Source organism: Chionomys nivalis, chromosome X, assembly GCF_950005125.1.
Source record: "Chionomys nivalis chromosome X, mChiNiv1.1, whole genome shotgun sequence".
Classification (NCBI taxonomy): Eukaryota; Metazoa; Chordata; class Mammalia; order Rodentia; family Cricetidae; genus Chionomys; species Chionomys nivalis.
Genome location: NC_080112.1, coordinates 112,422,758 through 112,437,864, shown reverse-complemented (window position 1 = coordinate 112,437,864; position 15,107 = coordinate 112,422,758). Strand labels below are relative to the sequence as shown.

Below are 15,107 nucleotides of genomic sequence, written 5' to 3'. Positions count from 1 at the left end.
TTATATATAAATTCTTAGATACTTGGTGCTACCTTTGGAAGTGAGGTTACTTGGGAACAACTGCCAACCTATCTACCTTCAGAAAAACCTATCCCTCGAGGCCAGCCTGGTCAATCTGCCATACATCATACACTAAATATCCTTATAGATAGCCATCCCATTAGGAAAGGACTGCCAATAGTAGATTCATTCAAAGACAGTTGGAAGATTAAAACAAAACAACAACAAACATCATTAGAATTGAGCAAGCCACATGCATTTGGCCTTGGATGAGAGTGACCAACTTTGCAAATATAGATGAAATATGATGGAGGAAGGTCATTGGTTAAATAATAAAGAAACTGCTTGGCCCTCATAGGTTAGAACATAGGTGGGTGGAGTAAACAGAACAGAATGCTGGGAGGAAGAGGAAGTGAGCTCAGACTCCATAGCTCTGCTCTTGGGGACAGACGCAATGAAGCTCTGACCCAGGATGGACGTAGGCTAGAATCTTACTGGTAAGCGCACCTCAAGGTGCTACACACATGAATGGAAATGGGCCAGGCAGTGTTTAAAAGAATACAGTTTATGTGTTGTTTTTTCGGGGCATAAGCTAGCCAGGCGACCAGGAGCTGGGGCGGCAGGAATGCAGTCTGCAGCTCCCCACTACAGAAATAAAGTATTTCTTCAGTATTTACCAAAATATAATCCTGTATTAGAAACACTCAAACAAACAACAGCAAAACCCATTGATTTCCCTGTCAAATAAAAACAAAGAAACCATTCATGTTAAATTGTATAACATAGCATTTATTCTTTTCTAATGCTATCCAGAGTGAAAAAGCTTTTAAATTCTTTGCCAATTATTGGCCATTAGAACATATAAGAAGGTGGAAATAGTGTAGACAGAAATGAAGGGAATCTTAGTAGTTTAGTGAGGCAGTATTTTCACATTTGTGATGGCTGTTGATCCTCATCACGACTTCCTGATGTAGGTGTGAGAGGTAGTGCAGTGTATGAAGAATGTGGTTTGTTTTCTTCATTTCTGAACTAAAAGGAAATGACTTTCTGAGAATCTGTGATCCACATCCATAAGATCCATAAAACATATTATATGTGATAAATACATACAATTTTATCTGTCATTCTAAAATATAAGTCAGTCTCAGCTTTACCTAGATTAATGTAAGTTACAAATACTGACAAGTATTTTGACAGTTAATGTTTTCTCTGATTTAAAGGTAGTGCTGAAATTAAAAAATGGCACAGATTCTAGTCTTTATAGAAAAGAAAATTGAACTTTTTTGTTTAATATAGGGTAATCCATTTCTCTTCATAGGGGGCACATATTTCCCTACTAGGTGACTTACTTAGATCAGTAAGAAAGACAAAGACAATGGCACATGAGATCTCACGCTTTGAGATCTTTAGCTTTCTGATCCTTTATATTTTGGCTTAGATAAATCAGTTCACTAAAAGTGGTGTTCAGTGAAAATATAAGTACATTTAAACTGTGTTTATGTCAGTTCACAGATGATATATTCAGGTTTTTGTCCCTGGCCTTTCTAGTTTTACCCTATACACTTTCCCTGGTAACCTAATCTATCCCGAGACATATTTTGCTCTAAGGCATTGATGTGACCAAGCCTGCAATTATCCCTAGCCTCAATTTATCTCGAAATCAAAAATGTACATCTCCAACTACCTGTTGGAAGATCCATCTTCTGTCACTCCAACATCTTAAATGTAACATTGTCAAAAATAAGGAGTACCTTCTTCCTTTCCAGAAATAGTGCATTTCTTATCAAATTAATCGTCATCTGCACAATATCCAAAACTTGAAACTTTAGACAGATCTTGACTGCTGTGTTTTGAAAATTCAAGCAGTAATTACTCAAGTCATAACACTTTCCATTATACATTTATTGAGTGTTTGTCTTTATTTTTTTAGCTGTGATTTTTTTCTCTTCATGCCATTCTTTAGTTTGTGGTAATCTTGTGACCTCGTAGATTCCCGCCCTTATTCAGTTATTTTTAGTTACATCTACTCTTCTCTTGAGCTATCTAGAACCTTACAATTTTTCTTGTACACTTCTCTTTATGAAACTTATAATCCATGATTCCATTATCCAATAATTCACTATTATCCATAGTGATATCTTTTTTTCCATAGTGATATCTTAAGAACACCATTGAATGACTGGAACTATAAATAATGACAAAGCATATTACATATACATATATAATTTTCTATGTATACAGACATGTAAAAAATTTGATTTATAAATAAAAGAAACCAACAATAATAACTAATACTAAACTGAAAAAAAATACTGTAATAGAAGATACACTGGTATGGTCTCTGTGACTGAAATGTTCTCAGTGTATATTATAATCATCCTTCTTATGATGATATGATTGATAGCATGAAATTATGTGAATTGCCTTGATAATGGGAAAAAAGACTAGGACTTGATTGTGTTGTTAGGTCAGAAGGAGGATCATTTTCTTTGGGTGGTCTTGAACCACTGAGCCATGACAGAGTCAATGGTTTGCTGTCAGGCAGTAGACAATATTCATGGTTTGGAATGCATGTGAAATGAAAACTGTGTTGGTTTTCCCCCACAGGATACAGTCAGAATAGTGTTGTTCAGTTGGACTCCCCAGCTCACCTCTACTTGATCAGCCCATCCTCCCTCTCCACATTCCACCCTCTCAGAAAAAAAGCCAAAAGCCCTGAAATGCAGCGATGGGGGCAGTGCTTCCCCTGAAGTTGCTAGCTGCTCAAGACCCTCTCTAAAAGCATACCATACTTGGGTACAAACCCAGCCTGCGGCAGACATGTCACCATTCCTTGACTACAGGGTATTTAAGCCAGCTCCTTTAGTTTGGCCCTGTGAATTCTCTCCAGACCCATTCCCCTGCCTAGATCTTCAGGGGCTGAAGGGTCACCTGGGAGTGCTTTGCCCAAACAAACCTGGTCTTTGACTTTTAATTCAGCTTGATCTGGTTTACTGAGTTGGTGAAGAAACCTATTATCGGGGTACAGAAACCTATCATCTAGAAACCTATTAAGTGTAATTACAAACTATTTGTTTAGGTTATTTCATTAAGAATTTATTTCACTAATTTTATTCTTCCCACAAGTCAGTATTTATTTAAAAATTAATTTAAAAGGTTTAGCAGTTTCAATAATGGCAAGTTGTCACTGAACCTTGCCTGCTTTCCCCCCCCCCCCCCAGGTGAGGTGAATGTAGGTTCTTGTATTTCAATCTTCTAAAGTTTTATTTCTAATTTTAAGGGCTTTTTGTTCTTTGAAAATTTTATGCACACATGCAATTCATGCTGAGCATATTTACTCCTCTCCCTCCAATGTTCCCTGGAACATTCTGTTTATAATTCCTCATACTGAGTTTAAGGTATGTGACTGTACCAGAACTAGTCAACAACTTCCAACACTGCATTAGGTCCAGATTAAGATTACAATTGAAAGATGATCCAGTGCTGGGAACATAGCTCAGTGGTACAGAACATGCCTAATACATGCATGTCCTGGGTGTTGGTCTTCAACACCACTGGAGAATATTTGTCAAAAGAAAAATTTGTTTTTCTAAAGCTGAGCCAAGTTGACTAAGTGCCAGGTTGGTATATATAGCTTTGGGGAAGCAAAAGATGTGCTGATCAAGGAACTAAGGTAAAACTACAATGATGACATTTTAATTTTGGTAATGAATAGATTTGGGATGGCCAAATGCCTATTACCTTCCTAATAAGGCTTTAACTTTCAACCCTTCCTCTTCAAAATACTGTTTTCCCTTTGGGGACAAGACATTTATAGAACCATTTCAGAAACAAGATGGCTGTTATCTACATGCTTTGGTTATGTTGCCAGATCATTGGAAGATGAATATGTTTTTGTTTTAGAGAGAGACTGAGGGTTCTTTGCTATGCATTTTAAGCCTGACTTCATCATGCCCTCTATAGTGTTTTAGTATAATACTGAGTTAATGTGTTCTATGATGTTTTATGTCTTAGTGCTTCCTCAGCACTTTTATGAATAGTGTTTCCATTGAGCATCCTCTTAGAGAAACGTCGGTTTTGTTGCAGCTCAAAACCTCTTTTGGGTGGGCCTGCTTTAATTATATACTTCATGTTTGCTGTAAGTGCCGCAGTGACCCTTAGCAGCAGAACCAACCCTCTTCAGCAATTTGTACACATTTAGTCCAAAATTATTCCTGAATCTGTATCCCTACTCTTAAGTTTTAGCAAATAACCTTGTTTTACTTATTTCTTAAAGTACGTCTTCCTGTGGCTTCAGTACTCTCAGGCGCAACATATTCCCAAGAGTTGGAACCAATTTTCTGTTCATGTCTTTTACTCAGAAATTTGATGCATTTTCTCTCTTTACTAAGCACTTATCATGCATCTTGGCTGTAACTTAAGCAATTTCATGTGTAACTTTAAAACTAGCGTGAATTTCTTTGCCTTTCTCCATAATTTCATAGAAAGATTTGTTCTTACTATAGTTCTCAACATCCTCAGCATATGATTTTTTTTCATCAAAAATTTAAAAATACAGACTTCTCACCTTTTTACTTAAAGGATATCCTTTATGGTTTTGGTGTGGCATATACTGGTGACAGCATTCTACTCTTATGCTTTGGAGTATTAAGTATATTACTTGAATACAAGCTCCTTAATTCTTTCCAGTTGATCCCTTAACTAGAGCTATAAGTCTAAAGGGAAGATATCATATATAAGACTAACATTTTGGACAAAGTGATGATTTGTGCAGTAAGTGGGACACAGTTGTTGGGAAACTTGATTAGGCTAGTCAGAATGATACATAATTGAAAACATTAATGGTTTATTTATGGAATTTTTCTTTTACTATTTGCTGTATCTTGATTATATAAGTAAAATCCATTGGAATGTCAAGCCATGCATGGGGAGGATATTTCAAAAGCATGTATCACAAAATTGTATTAATTTGTTTGTGTAGCTATTATGTATTTTCCACCACCAAAATTTCACCTCCAACATAGGACTCCAGGTCTGGCTAACATTAAATGCTAAACAAAAGCCAGCCGCTTAAAATATTCTCCCAAAAAGAAGTTAGCATGACATTAGAGAAAGGAAACTGCACTCATCCTAAATTTCATTTGATCACACTGCACAAAAACAAAATGTGAGGCTGACCATGTCAATACAGACTTAACAAAACATTTTTCATGGTCTTAGAACCATATCCAAGTATATTCTGATTTAAACTCAGAAATCAGCCATTTTATAGTACTATACCATAACCTACAACTTACAATTGTTTGTTTGGTAAAGACAGATTTACAGAGAAATATTTTAATGTGATTATACAGTTTATAAAGAACAAGAGATCTCAAATATTGATAAGAATAAAATTTATCAATAGTGAGTTGAATTTAGTTTGCACAAATATAAGTTATCTTTGGCAGAAGAAATGACAGAGTAAAATGAATTATTTGAAAAGACAGGTAAAAATCTTTTCAAGTTATATTGAATCATGAATAATACAGTTGATATTGTAAATAAGAATATACATTTAAATGTTAGTATATATCAAATCATTGACTCAGTTTTGTAAATGCAAGATTTTAGTAATAATTTATAATGTAATAAGTTTAATTTCTAATACTATATTTGATGTAGTGCAGCTTGCAAAATATGCTATCACATACATTTGCTAATAAGACAATCATAGGTAATATAGCATATGCAAATTCTACAGAAAAACAAGATCAGTAAAGAAATCATGATGTTCAGCCTCACTGGGTACACAATATGGAAAGAAATATCCATAAAGAGTGTGAGAGATACAATTAAAATCTCCTTAAACTTCATGGAAGAAGAAGAGTTTATCTACCCAAAGCATAAGTTTGGTGGTATAGTGACAGTGCAAGAGACTTGAGAGTAAAGGATGCTTTTAAGTTAGGCTGTGAATGACAGGTGAACTGCAATAGAAGGAGACAGCCAGGATAGGCATTTCAAGAATTTGGATAGGCATCTAGAGTTGGAGCTGGGTGGTAGGGTGCTTACTCAGCAGGGGTAAGACACCCAGCTCTGTCCTTTTCATCACTTCTATCCCTCAAAATCTTCTGCTGCTGCCAAGAAATAGGTAGCAACATAGCAAAGGGGTGAAGGGGGATGTAGGAAAGTCCAAGTAGATCAGGTAGATTTGTTTTTGAAATCTCAGTGCAATACTCTGAGTGCATTGGAGATGTAGAGATCAGTTCTGCTGGATGAAGCAGTGTGTTAACACGGAGAAAATTTGGTGGCTGCCTGGAAGAAAGGCAAGCATGAGCAAGCTGGTGTCCGACAATGTAAACATGTTTGGAATTGGGGGTATTGGAATGATTCTCTTCCTTTTAGTTATACTGAATTTAAAATAACTTATAGGTTATTAATTTGAAATTTTTCAACATGTAATTGCATGTTTATGACTTAATTTATGAAGGATATTAAGACTGAATGAAACTGTAATTTGGAAATCCCCAAATATATGTGATCATTGAAGTATTTGAGCAAAAGAATTCAAAGAAATCATACAGGCAACAGAATTCTCCAGTGGCCCTTTAAAAAGTGTAAATTGATAGGTCTCATTTCAAGGATTTCTAAAGTGGGTTCTTTAGCGAATTCTCAGTTAATGCGAATGCTACTGACTCAGGGGTACACACTTTGAGGACCAATGTGCCAGATAAATAAACTTGTTTAAAAATACTGTCAGTGTGTCTTATCCTAACAAATAATCTCTACCAATATCAGTATATTTTTCTATGTAGTTAATTGAAAAAAATGTATTTATATCTCCCAGATTTTATTAGAAACTATTAATCCTCTCCATTATTGAGAGACCACAGTAGCTGAAGAATAGACTGCAAAATACATCTGTGTGTTTCTTAAAAGAAACTCTTAGAATTCTTCATTTCCCTTTAAGCTACATTGTAAAATATTTTTACATTCTTTCCATAGCCATTTTAGCCCCGTGTTTGGTGGTCTCTACTCTCCTGGTTCTCTTTTTTAACAGCTGAATATTTATTTGAGACTCCTGTCCCATATGGGCAATGGCTTGAAAAGCACTTAGCTGTTTACTTTACGTCTTACTATAAATTATTTAATCCTTCAGTCTGTAAATGGCTATTTGTAGGATTAGACAACTTCTGAAAGCTCCGATAAGAGGATTGTTACATGCAAATTCATGCATAATCCGTAAAAAGCACATGTTCCCTACACCCTCAGCTGGGTTCACATGTGGAACAGATTCACTAAGCATATGTAAGCAGTAGGAATTATTAACCAGTTAACATCAGCAAATTTCATTTTAATACATAGGTTTGTGCATGTAAACATTCCCTAATGAGAAATAATATTAGTTGAAAAATCCAAGAAAAGCCTACCTTGAGTAGATTTCTCCACTTCTTTCCTCTTTCTACTCTGGCTGTTGTAATTCCTCCTCAGCTCTTGGTTATACTCATGCAGAGTTTCCCTGGAGTTGAATGACTGTCGCGGTTTTCTCCCATCTTCACTCTCATCAGAAGAACTGGTATAAGCTAGATCCATTTCATGCTTGACTTTGGACAGAGGTTGATAAGGTTTGCAGTCTGTTTGCTCCATCTTTGATTAAGCAAGCTCAGTTTCATGAAAGAAGTATAAGGAATTCTTTTTAATGAAAGCAGTCCTAAAAGAGAAAGAAAAACATGAGCCGTTTTAGATTTGTCCTCTTGCAAGGAAACACATCTGGCAGATTCACAATTGGTCTGCTAATACTATCAAAGGAGTGAACCAAAAGACAAAGTAGATGACAGGAAGCTAGCCAGAGGCAATAATAACACTCTGTGCTGCGTGCATATGTTGTCAAGCATTTAGGATGAAGCTAGAAGTTGTAGCATCAAAAAAAATGCTCAAAGTAAAAAGAAGTGCAGCTTACAAAAATATTTACATTGAAATGCAAGCAAAGGGCAATGCCACTGTGGTATTAGAGTGTGTTTTTAATGTTAAAGACAGTGGTTAGATTAGAAAACATTATGAGATTTGAAAGTGGCCAGGAGTATAAATATTAACTTAGCACGACTCACATTTAAAATGAAACTAGTGAGAAACCACAATCACAAAGAACATTTCTTTGCTTCTGATTTAATATTACATTTAATACTAGGGCTCTGAGGACGGGAAGGGTTCTGAATATAAAGAGGCAGCTACCAAAGCTCGTGAAATAAAGTGTGCTTGAGGGGACTGAGTTTCTTGTGTTCATATTGTGGGTCAGGCCTGCAGAGCATTTTTAATGACTTAGGTGGTGGTAAACTATTGTTTGTCATAGTACTGAGACGATGTAAACTACATTTCTAGTGACTATACTGGTATAGGAAAAGCAGGATCTAAATTGGGTTTAGAAACAGCAATATTGAGCTTCATAATAAATCCCTGAAAGAGCCCCCATCACCCCCACCCTCCTAATGCTGAGCTAGGAGCTCTGAAGCTCTTAGGGATAGTAAAAACATTAGCTGTCCTACTTATCGCAGACAGTTTGAGATCAAATGCCATTTAAGATGCCAAAGTCCTCTGGAATACCGAAAGTCTTGGTTTTCTAATAAAACTTATTTTTTAACATTTATTTTATCATTATTTTTGTTCACTGCAATAAGTCTGCTACTTTTTCTTCCATATAACGCTTAAATATTTAATTTGAAATCATGTATTAATCCTTTCACTTTCTTCATCGCTTTACCCAGTTTATTTATTTGTATTTTTCAAACAAGGTTTCACTTTGAATTTTAATGGCCAGGAACTCACTACGTAGTCCAGGCTTGCATCAATTGTACCAATCCTGTACTCGAGTCTCTCAAGTACTAAAATTCCTAGTGTGACACGCTGTGCTTGGTTTCCACAGGCATTTTTTTGAGGCATGGTCTTATTGTGTAGCCCAAGCTCATCTCAAATTCATGACCCTCCTACCTCAGTATCACAAAAGCTAAGATTACTTTTCCTGAGCCAACAAGAATGGATCTACCATATGCATTTCCAAGTGACATACAAACTATGCTTCCTATATCATATATAGCATCTTACACTTGGCATCTCAGTTGCATTTATGGTAAGCATGTGGGAAACAGAAATCCTTCAGTAAAGTTCATGGGTTACTGATGTTAAATGGTTCATTCTACTTTGTAGTATAAACGAAGCTTTATATGTTGAAGATTTATTTAAGCAAATGTTAAGATTCTGGAAGGTAAGACTTGAAACTTATGAATTTCATTGTTGTATTACTACTTAGCACTATTCTAGACACATATGTTAGAAATTATTCAATACCCAAATATATAAATTATATAAACATTTTAGGAAAATAGCTAGGTTTCTTTATATCCTGAGAAAGAAGACAGATACAGTGTTTTTATTACTTCTTTTACTCTTTGAAATTAGTATATCATTTCTCCTTTAGTTTTCCTCTTTTCAAGTCTTCCTATACAATTCTTACTCCCTTTAAATTTATAATCTCCTTATTTAATGAATTGTTACATGCATCTATACACTGTTGGTTCAGCAATGTTTAAATCTAGGTTCATCTCAGGAATCCACTGAATATAATTTTCTATATACATTATCTAAACCCTTGTATGTTTTCAATTCTGTATCTGCATGAATCAAATCCTTCCTTTTTGCTTCAGGTTTAAATATCTAGCTGGTTGCTGAATATTTCCATATAGTTTTCTATAAATTCAACTGAAATTTGGTATAGTCAAAACTAGATTTCTGTTTATAACTTCTTCAGTGCCCAAGAAGTTAAAGTGATCCTTAATTCCTATCATGCATTCCATTAGTTAGTGCAATTTGTCATCCTTAAAAAAAAATAGAATCCAAACTAATTCCTCACTACTTCTTTGGATCAAATGGTATTCAAGATAGAGTACTGTGAATTTCTCCTAATCAATGTCCCATTTATATTTTTTAAGTCTGACAGCATTTTTCTTCCCTGTAGTCAGAGTGGACATTTTAATACATATGTGTGGTATTTTGAATAGAAATGACCCCCATAGGCCTATAGATTTGAATACTTGGTCCTCAGAAAGTGGCACTATTAGGAGGTGTGTCTTTGTTTGAGGAGATGTGGTCTTGTTGGAGGAAATATTTCCTGGGAATGAGTTTTGAAGTTTCAGTAACTCATGCCAAACCCACCCGGTAGTTCATTCTCTTTTTGCTACTTGCCAATCCAGATGTAGAACTCTCAGCTACTCTTAAGCAACATGTCTCACTGTGTGTTACCATGTTCTCCACTCAGACAATAATGGACTAAACCTCTTGAAGTCAGCTCCAATTAAATTTTTTCCTTTATAAGAGTGGTTGTGGTCATAGTGACTCTTCATAGCAATAGACTGAAACAGTAAGTTTTTCATGTTCTCATATGTTCTGAAGCAGTATACTCTAAAATGAAAGTCAGAACCTTACAGTAGCTTACAAGGGTCTTAGCTTAAACTTTTCAAATTCATCTCCTTGTGTTTTCTTCTTGTTCATGAACTGTAGCTGTACTAATGCTTTGTTTCTGAAAATGCCAGGTATAAGTCCCATCCCAGGGCAACCTGCTATTGAAAGACTACCCCAGACAACACTACCTATGCTTTTTTTTGTCTTTCAAAGAATTTATCAACAAATGGCATGATAAACACTTTATGTTCTTATTGTGTGCTCTATAAGTGTAGGCATTGTCTGTTGAATTTGTTGCTATATGACTCTGAATAATGGTATGCAATAAACAATTGATCAATACATTTTAAAATTATTAAACAAGTGTTGAATATACTTAAGAGGTATTGAAGAGAATGTAGAAATGAATAAGGCATAGACTCTGTCCCAAGTGAATTTATCACCCTGGGTAGGTAATAAATAGAGAAATCTGGTATAAAGTAGAATGCAATGACTCTATGACAAATAACATAGTGATTATATAAAAAGGTCAAGATGTTGTGAAAAGATTACGCTGAATCTAGCTTATTTATTCAACAGCAACACTTGAAAAAAAGCTGAGTAAATCATGAGGAGCAATCCAGGAAGCCATACCCTTCCTTGACTTCTTTATCATCTCCTGCCTTCAAGGTCCTGCTCTGTTTGCATTCCTGCCTTGAATACCATTGATACTTAAATGTGATGTGGACAGTGCATTTTGTGATGATGTTTTAACACAGCCATAGAAACCATAATACACAGAGACATAGATTTTTGTTTATTTTTCGAGACAGGGTTTCTCTGTAAATTTGAATCCTAACCTGGAACTAGCTCTTGTAGCCCAGGCTGTCCCCAAACTCACAGAGATTTACCTGCCTCTGCTTCCCAAGTGATGGGAATAAATATGTGTGCCACCACTGCCTGGTAAAACATAGTTTTTTAAAGTAAGAATTGGACTTTCACAAAAAAAAAATCCACATCAATAAAATTCATTTACTTTAAAGTCTACAATCTTAAACTGTCATATACAATTATTTTGTTTATTATAGAATGAGAGTTCAACAAATTAGAGGTGAACCATTATTTTCCACATAAGCCCACTGACTATTGGAAACAATTAATCAATTACTTCGTAGAAAAAAGAACTTATAAGAGAATAATGTTTCTCGTTAATCATCCATTGATTAGGAATCTATACTTATCATAATGACATTCAAATATAATACAGGACATTAAAAAAGCTAAAAGTGTCTTATTTCTAATGCTTAATACTATATTATGGCAACTATGACTTATCATACTGTAATTATCTTTAATTTTATGTACACAAATCTAAAAACCCTCTTTTCTTTCTGCATGTTTATTTGAACACACACATGAGAAATTACACACACACACATATGAAATGAGAAAAAGACAGAAAGGGACACAGAAAGACAGAGACTTTATATAGCTGTTATGAACCATTTTCAAAGTTCAAATCACAGCAATTGCCACCTGCAAATGAGCTAGGAATAAGGAATATCACACCTATTCGATGTTTTTTGACAGTCCTTGCAACCAACATTCTTTAAAGCAGAACACCAGCAAAAGCTCCATGATCCCTTCATCACAACATTTTTTTTTGACATAAAATTTGTGTCAGTCCAGGAGAGATTAAAAAATAACAGTCCATGTTTTTTAGGGATATAAGATTGATACACACAATTGTGTAGTGCAGGGTTTGGAAAATGTAATTGTGGTATTTATAAAAACTCAAAAATCAGATCTCGAATTCATTGGCAAATAACACCTTTATGAAAAATTTAAAAGCTCCAAATTTAACATTTGGAAAATGACTGGAATTTGAAATGCAACAAACTTTGAGAGCAGAGTAATTCCATAAAGACATTGTTACAAACACATCATGGTCAAAAGATTCCTAATTGCTTCAATGACTGTTTTATTCAGTGACCACCATACAATTCATTATGCCCAATGTCAAATCAGCGCTAATTAGACATGATGGAGAAATGATAAATTCCAATCACCAGTCCAGGTTTTTGCTCAGTAGAACAACTGACAGTGATCTTCAGGAAACAGCAGTATCCCCTGTTAAGAGGCTCCTTCTCTAAATATACAGGGAACACATTAGGTTTCCTCAGAAATCTCTTCTAGCTCTAAATTTCCCTGGTTGTATTTGAAATGAAAGAAAAGCTGTGGTTGATCTGCCAAAAAAGAGAATATATTCAAGTGTATGTCTGCATTGTTAATCATTCTCTCTCTTCTCCCTTCTGTTCCCGTCTACTCCCAGAACTGCTATTACATACTACAATCTACTCCAATAGATAGTGGGTTAAAAATACTGCCTTTGAATCCATGTATTTTTGTACATATGAATGCGTTAATAGTCACTGCACTTCCCCTATTATTTTATTTTGTTTCTATGTCTCGTTCTTAAATTATTTTTTATCTTTAATATTATATCATTATATATCATTTTCCCTTTCCCTTTTCCTATCCTTGGCAAACCTTCCCATAAATCCTTATAGCTCTCTTTGAAATTCATGAGCTCTTTTTATTATCATTACATGCATATATGTGTATATACATATATATGCACACATACATTTTCATATATATTCTTATGTACCGAAATATATCTTCCTCAATCTTTATAGTGTTAAACGGACATATGCTTTTGTATACATTGGCCTCTTAAGTTGGCAACTTGTTCCTGGTTTCTCCACAGCACAGATTGTCTGATTCTACTCATAGTACTTGTTTATAAGTTGAAGCTTTAACCAACAAGTCACACTCCTATTGAATAAGCAAGTAACAGATATGTACAACGCTGTTTCAGGTTAGTGAGCCTTCATAGCATAGCAAGTACAGGGAAGGAGACTATAAAGTGCTGAGAAAATGGTTAGCGAGAGACATTGAATCCTTTGGAAAGGTTACTGTACTTTTCCCTCAGTAAAGTCCTTCTACAATATTTTACTTTGATCAATTTAGATGATGAAATGGTGACTGATTCTTCTCTACCTTTCTTGTTCTTAAGGCATCATTGAAACAGGGAGCAGTTCTAGAGGTTGTCTGTGACAGTAACACAGTCACTAATTCTTTTTAAAATTGGAGGAGAAATCTCCCTTGTAATTTTTTTATGTAGGAAGTGACTGCAGTCTTTCTGTTTTACTTTCTTGACTGTCATATTTTTTCCTTCATCGTGACTCATTTTACACAATTTGTTTTTTATTTATTTTTATTATTATTATTATTATTATTATAATTTTTTTTTGGATTTTTCGAGACAGGGTTTCTCCGTAGCTTTTGGTGCCTGTCCTGGAACTAGCTCTTGTAGACCAGGCTAGCCTCGATCTTCCAGAGATCCCCCTGCCTCTGCCTCCCCGAGTGCTGGGATTAAAGGCGTGCGCCACCACCGCCCGGCCATTTTACACAATTTCTGACGATAACTTTACATATCTCTGCAAAGTGGATGATGTCTAATGACTTGCATGTACACTATCCTATTGTTAAATATTTACATTTCTCCCTCCCCACTTAGGAATATTATAGCTGAAATATTATTAAGACACCATGAATATTTTTATTGTCTTTATTTTTAAGGTAGATTACAAGAGCATAAATCAATGAGCCAAAAGCCTTGAACATTTTTTATTGGAAAATTATATATATATAATACATATTTTATATTATATAATATATCATACATATCATGTATATTATATATTACATGTCATACATCATATATTATATATCATATATATAGCATACATAATATGTTGTATAGTATATAGCATGCAATTATTATATCATAATATGATATGTATTTATATAATATGTAATATATGTTATATGATAATATATAATATGTAATATTATAATCTATAATGTAATATATAATATATTTACATATGATATGTAATATATAATATTTTATATACATACATATATACTGCCATTAGCAATGTGTGAGGCATTTATTTCATTGTACTGTTTTTAATGTCTGTTTAATTAAATAAATTAATGGTGCCATCTTTTAGCTTGCATTTGCTTGATGAGAAGTGAGACTGAATATTTCACTTTCTGCACACTTGCTAACTCTATTTCCTCTCCTGTGAACTCTTTATAGATTTTGCACATTTATGTACTGGGAACCTTTCTTATATTTTAAAATGCTAAACTTTACTCACGCTATGCAATAAATAGCATGACCTTCTGTCCTGAATATTTGCCGCAGTTAACTTTTACAGTGTATTTTTGGCCATTTTAATTTTGTGGTGTTTTGGTAAGAATGACAGGAGGTAAACATTAGCAATGAGTAGACAGACATATGCTACTTTTGAAAAATATGACAAACTTGATACAACTAAAAACATTTCCAAAACCAATTTGCTAGTATATGATTGCTAAGTAGCTGTTTAATTGACTTCATTCAGTTATTTAGAAAACGGATTGCATTTTGGCTGAACGCTATCATAAAAATGACCAATTTCCTGTGGTGATGGCCAAAATACATACAGAAAGCCAACAAATTAATTTGATTTTGAAACAGAATTCACCATTTTTTCTTGTTAAGTGGACACAACAAATTGTTTTAGCAAATAAAAGAAAAATTACTATGTAGGTTTTAGTCATAGGATGATCATTTTAAATGG

The 15,107-nt window shown here is 34.4% G+C and overlaps 1 protein-coding gene across 1 annotated transcript in view; it reads right to left on the bottom strand.

Annotated features, from left to right (window-relative positions):
- The window catches only part of Tenm1 (teneurin transmembrane protein 1), an 836,340-nt gene that overhangs the window by 584,733 nt on the left and 236,500 nt on the right, over positions 1–15,107 (bottom strand). Inside the window, exon 3 of the mRNA XM_057759068.1 lies at positions 7,410–7,690. Coding sequence (XP_057615051.1) covers positions 7,410–7,626 — 217 coding nt within the window. The 5' untranslated portion in view covers positions 7,627–7,690. The remainder of the gene's footprint in view (positions 1–7,409; positions 7,691–15,107) is intronic.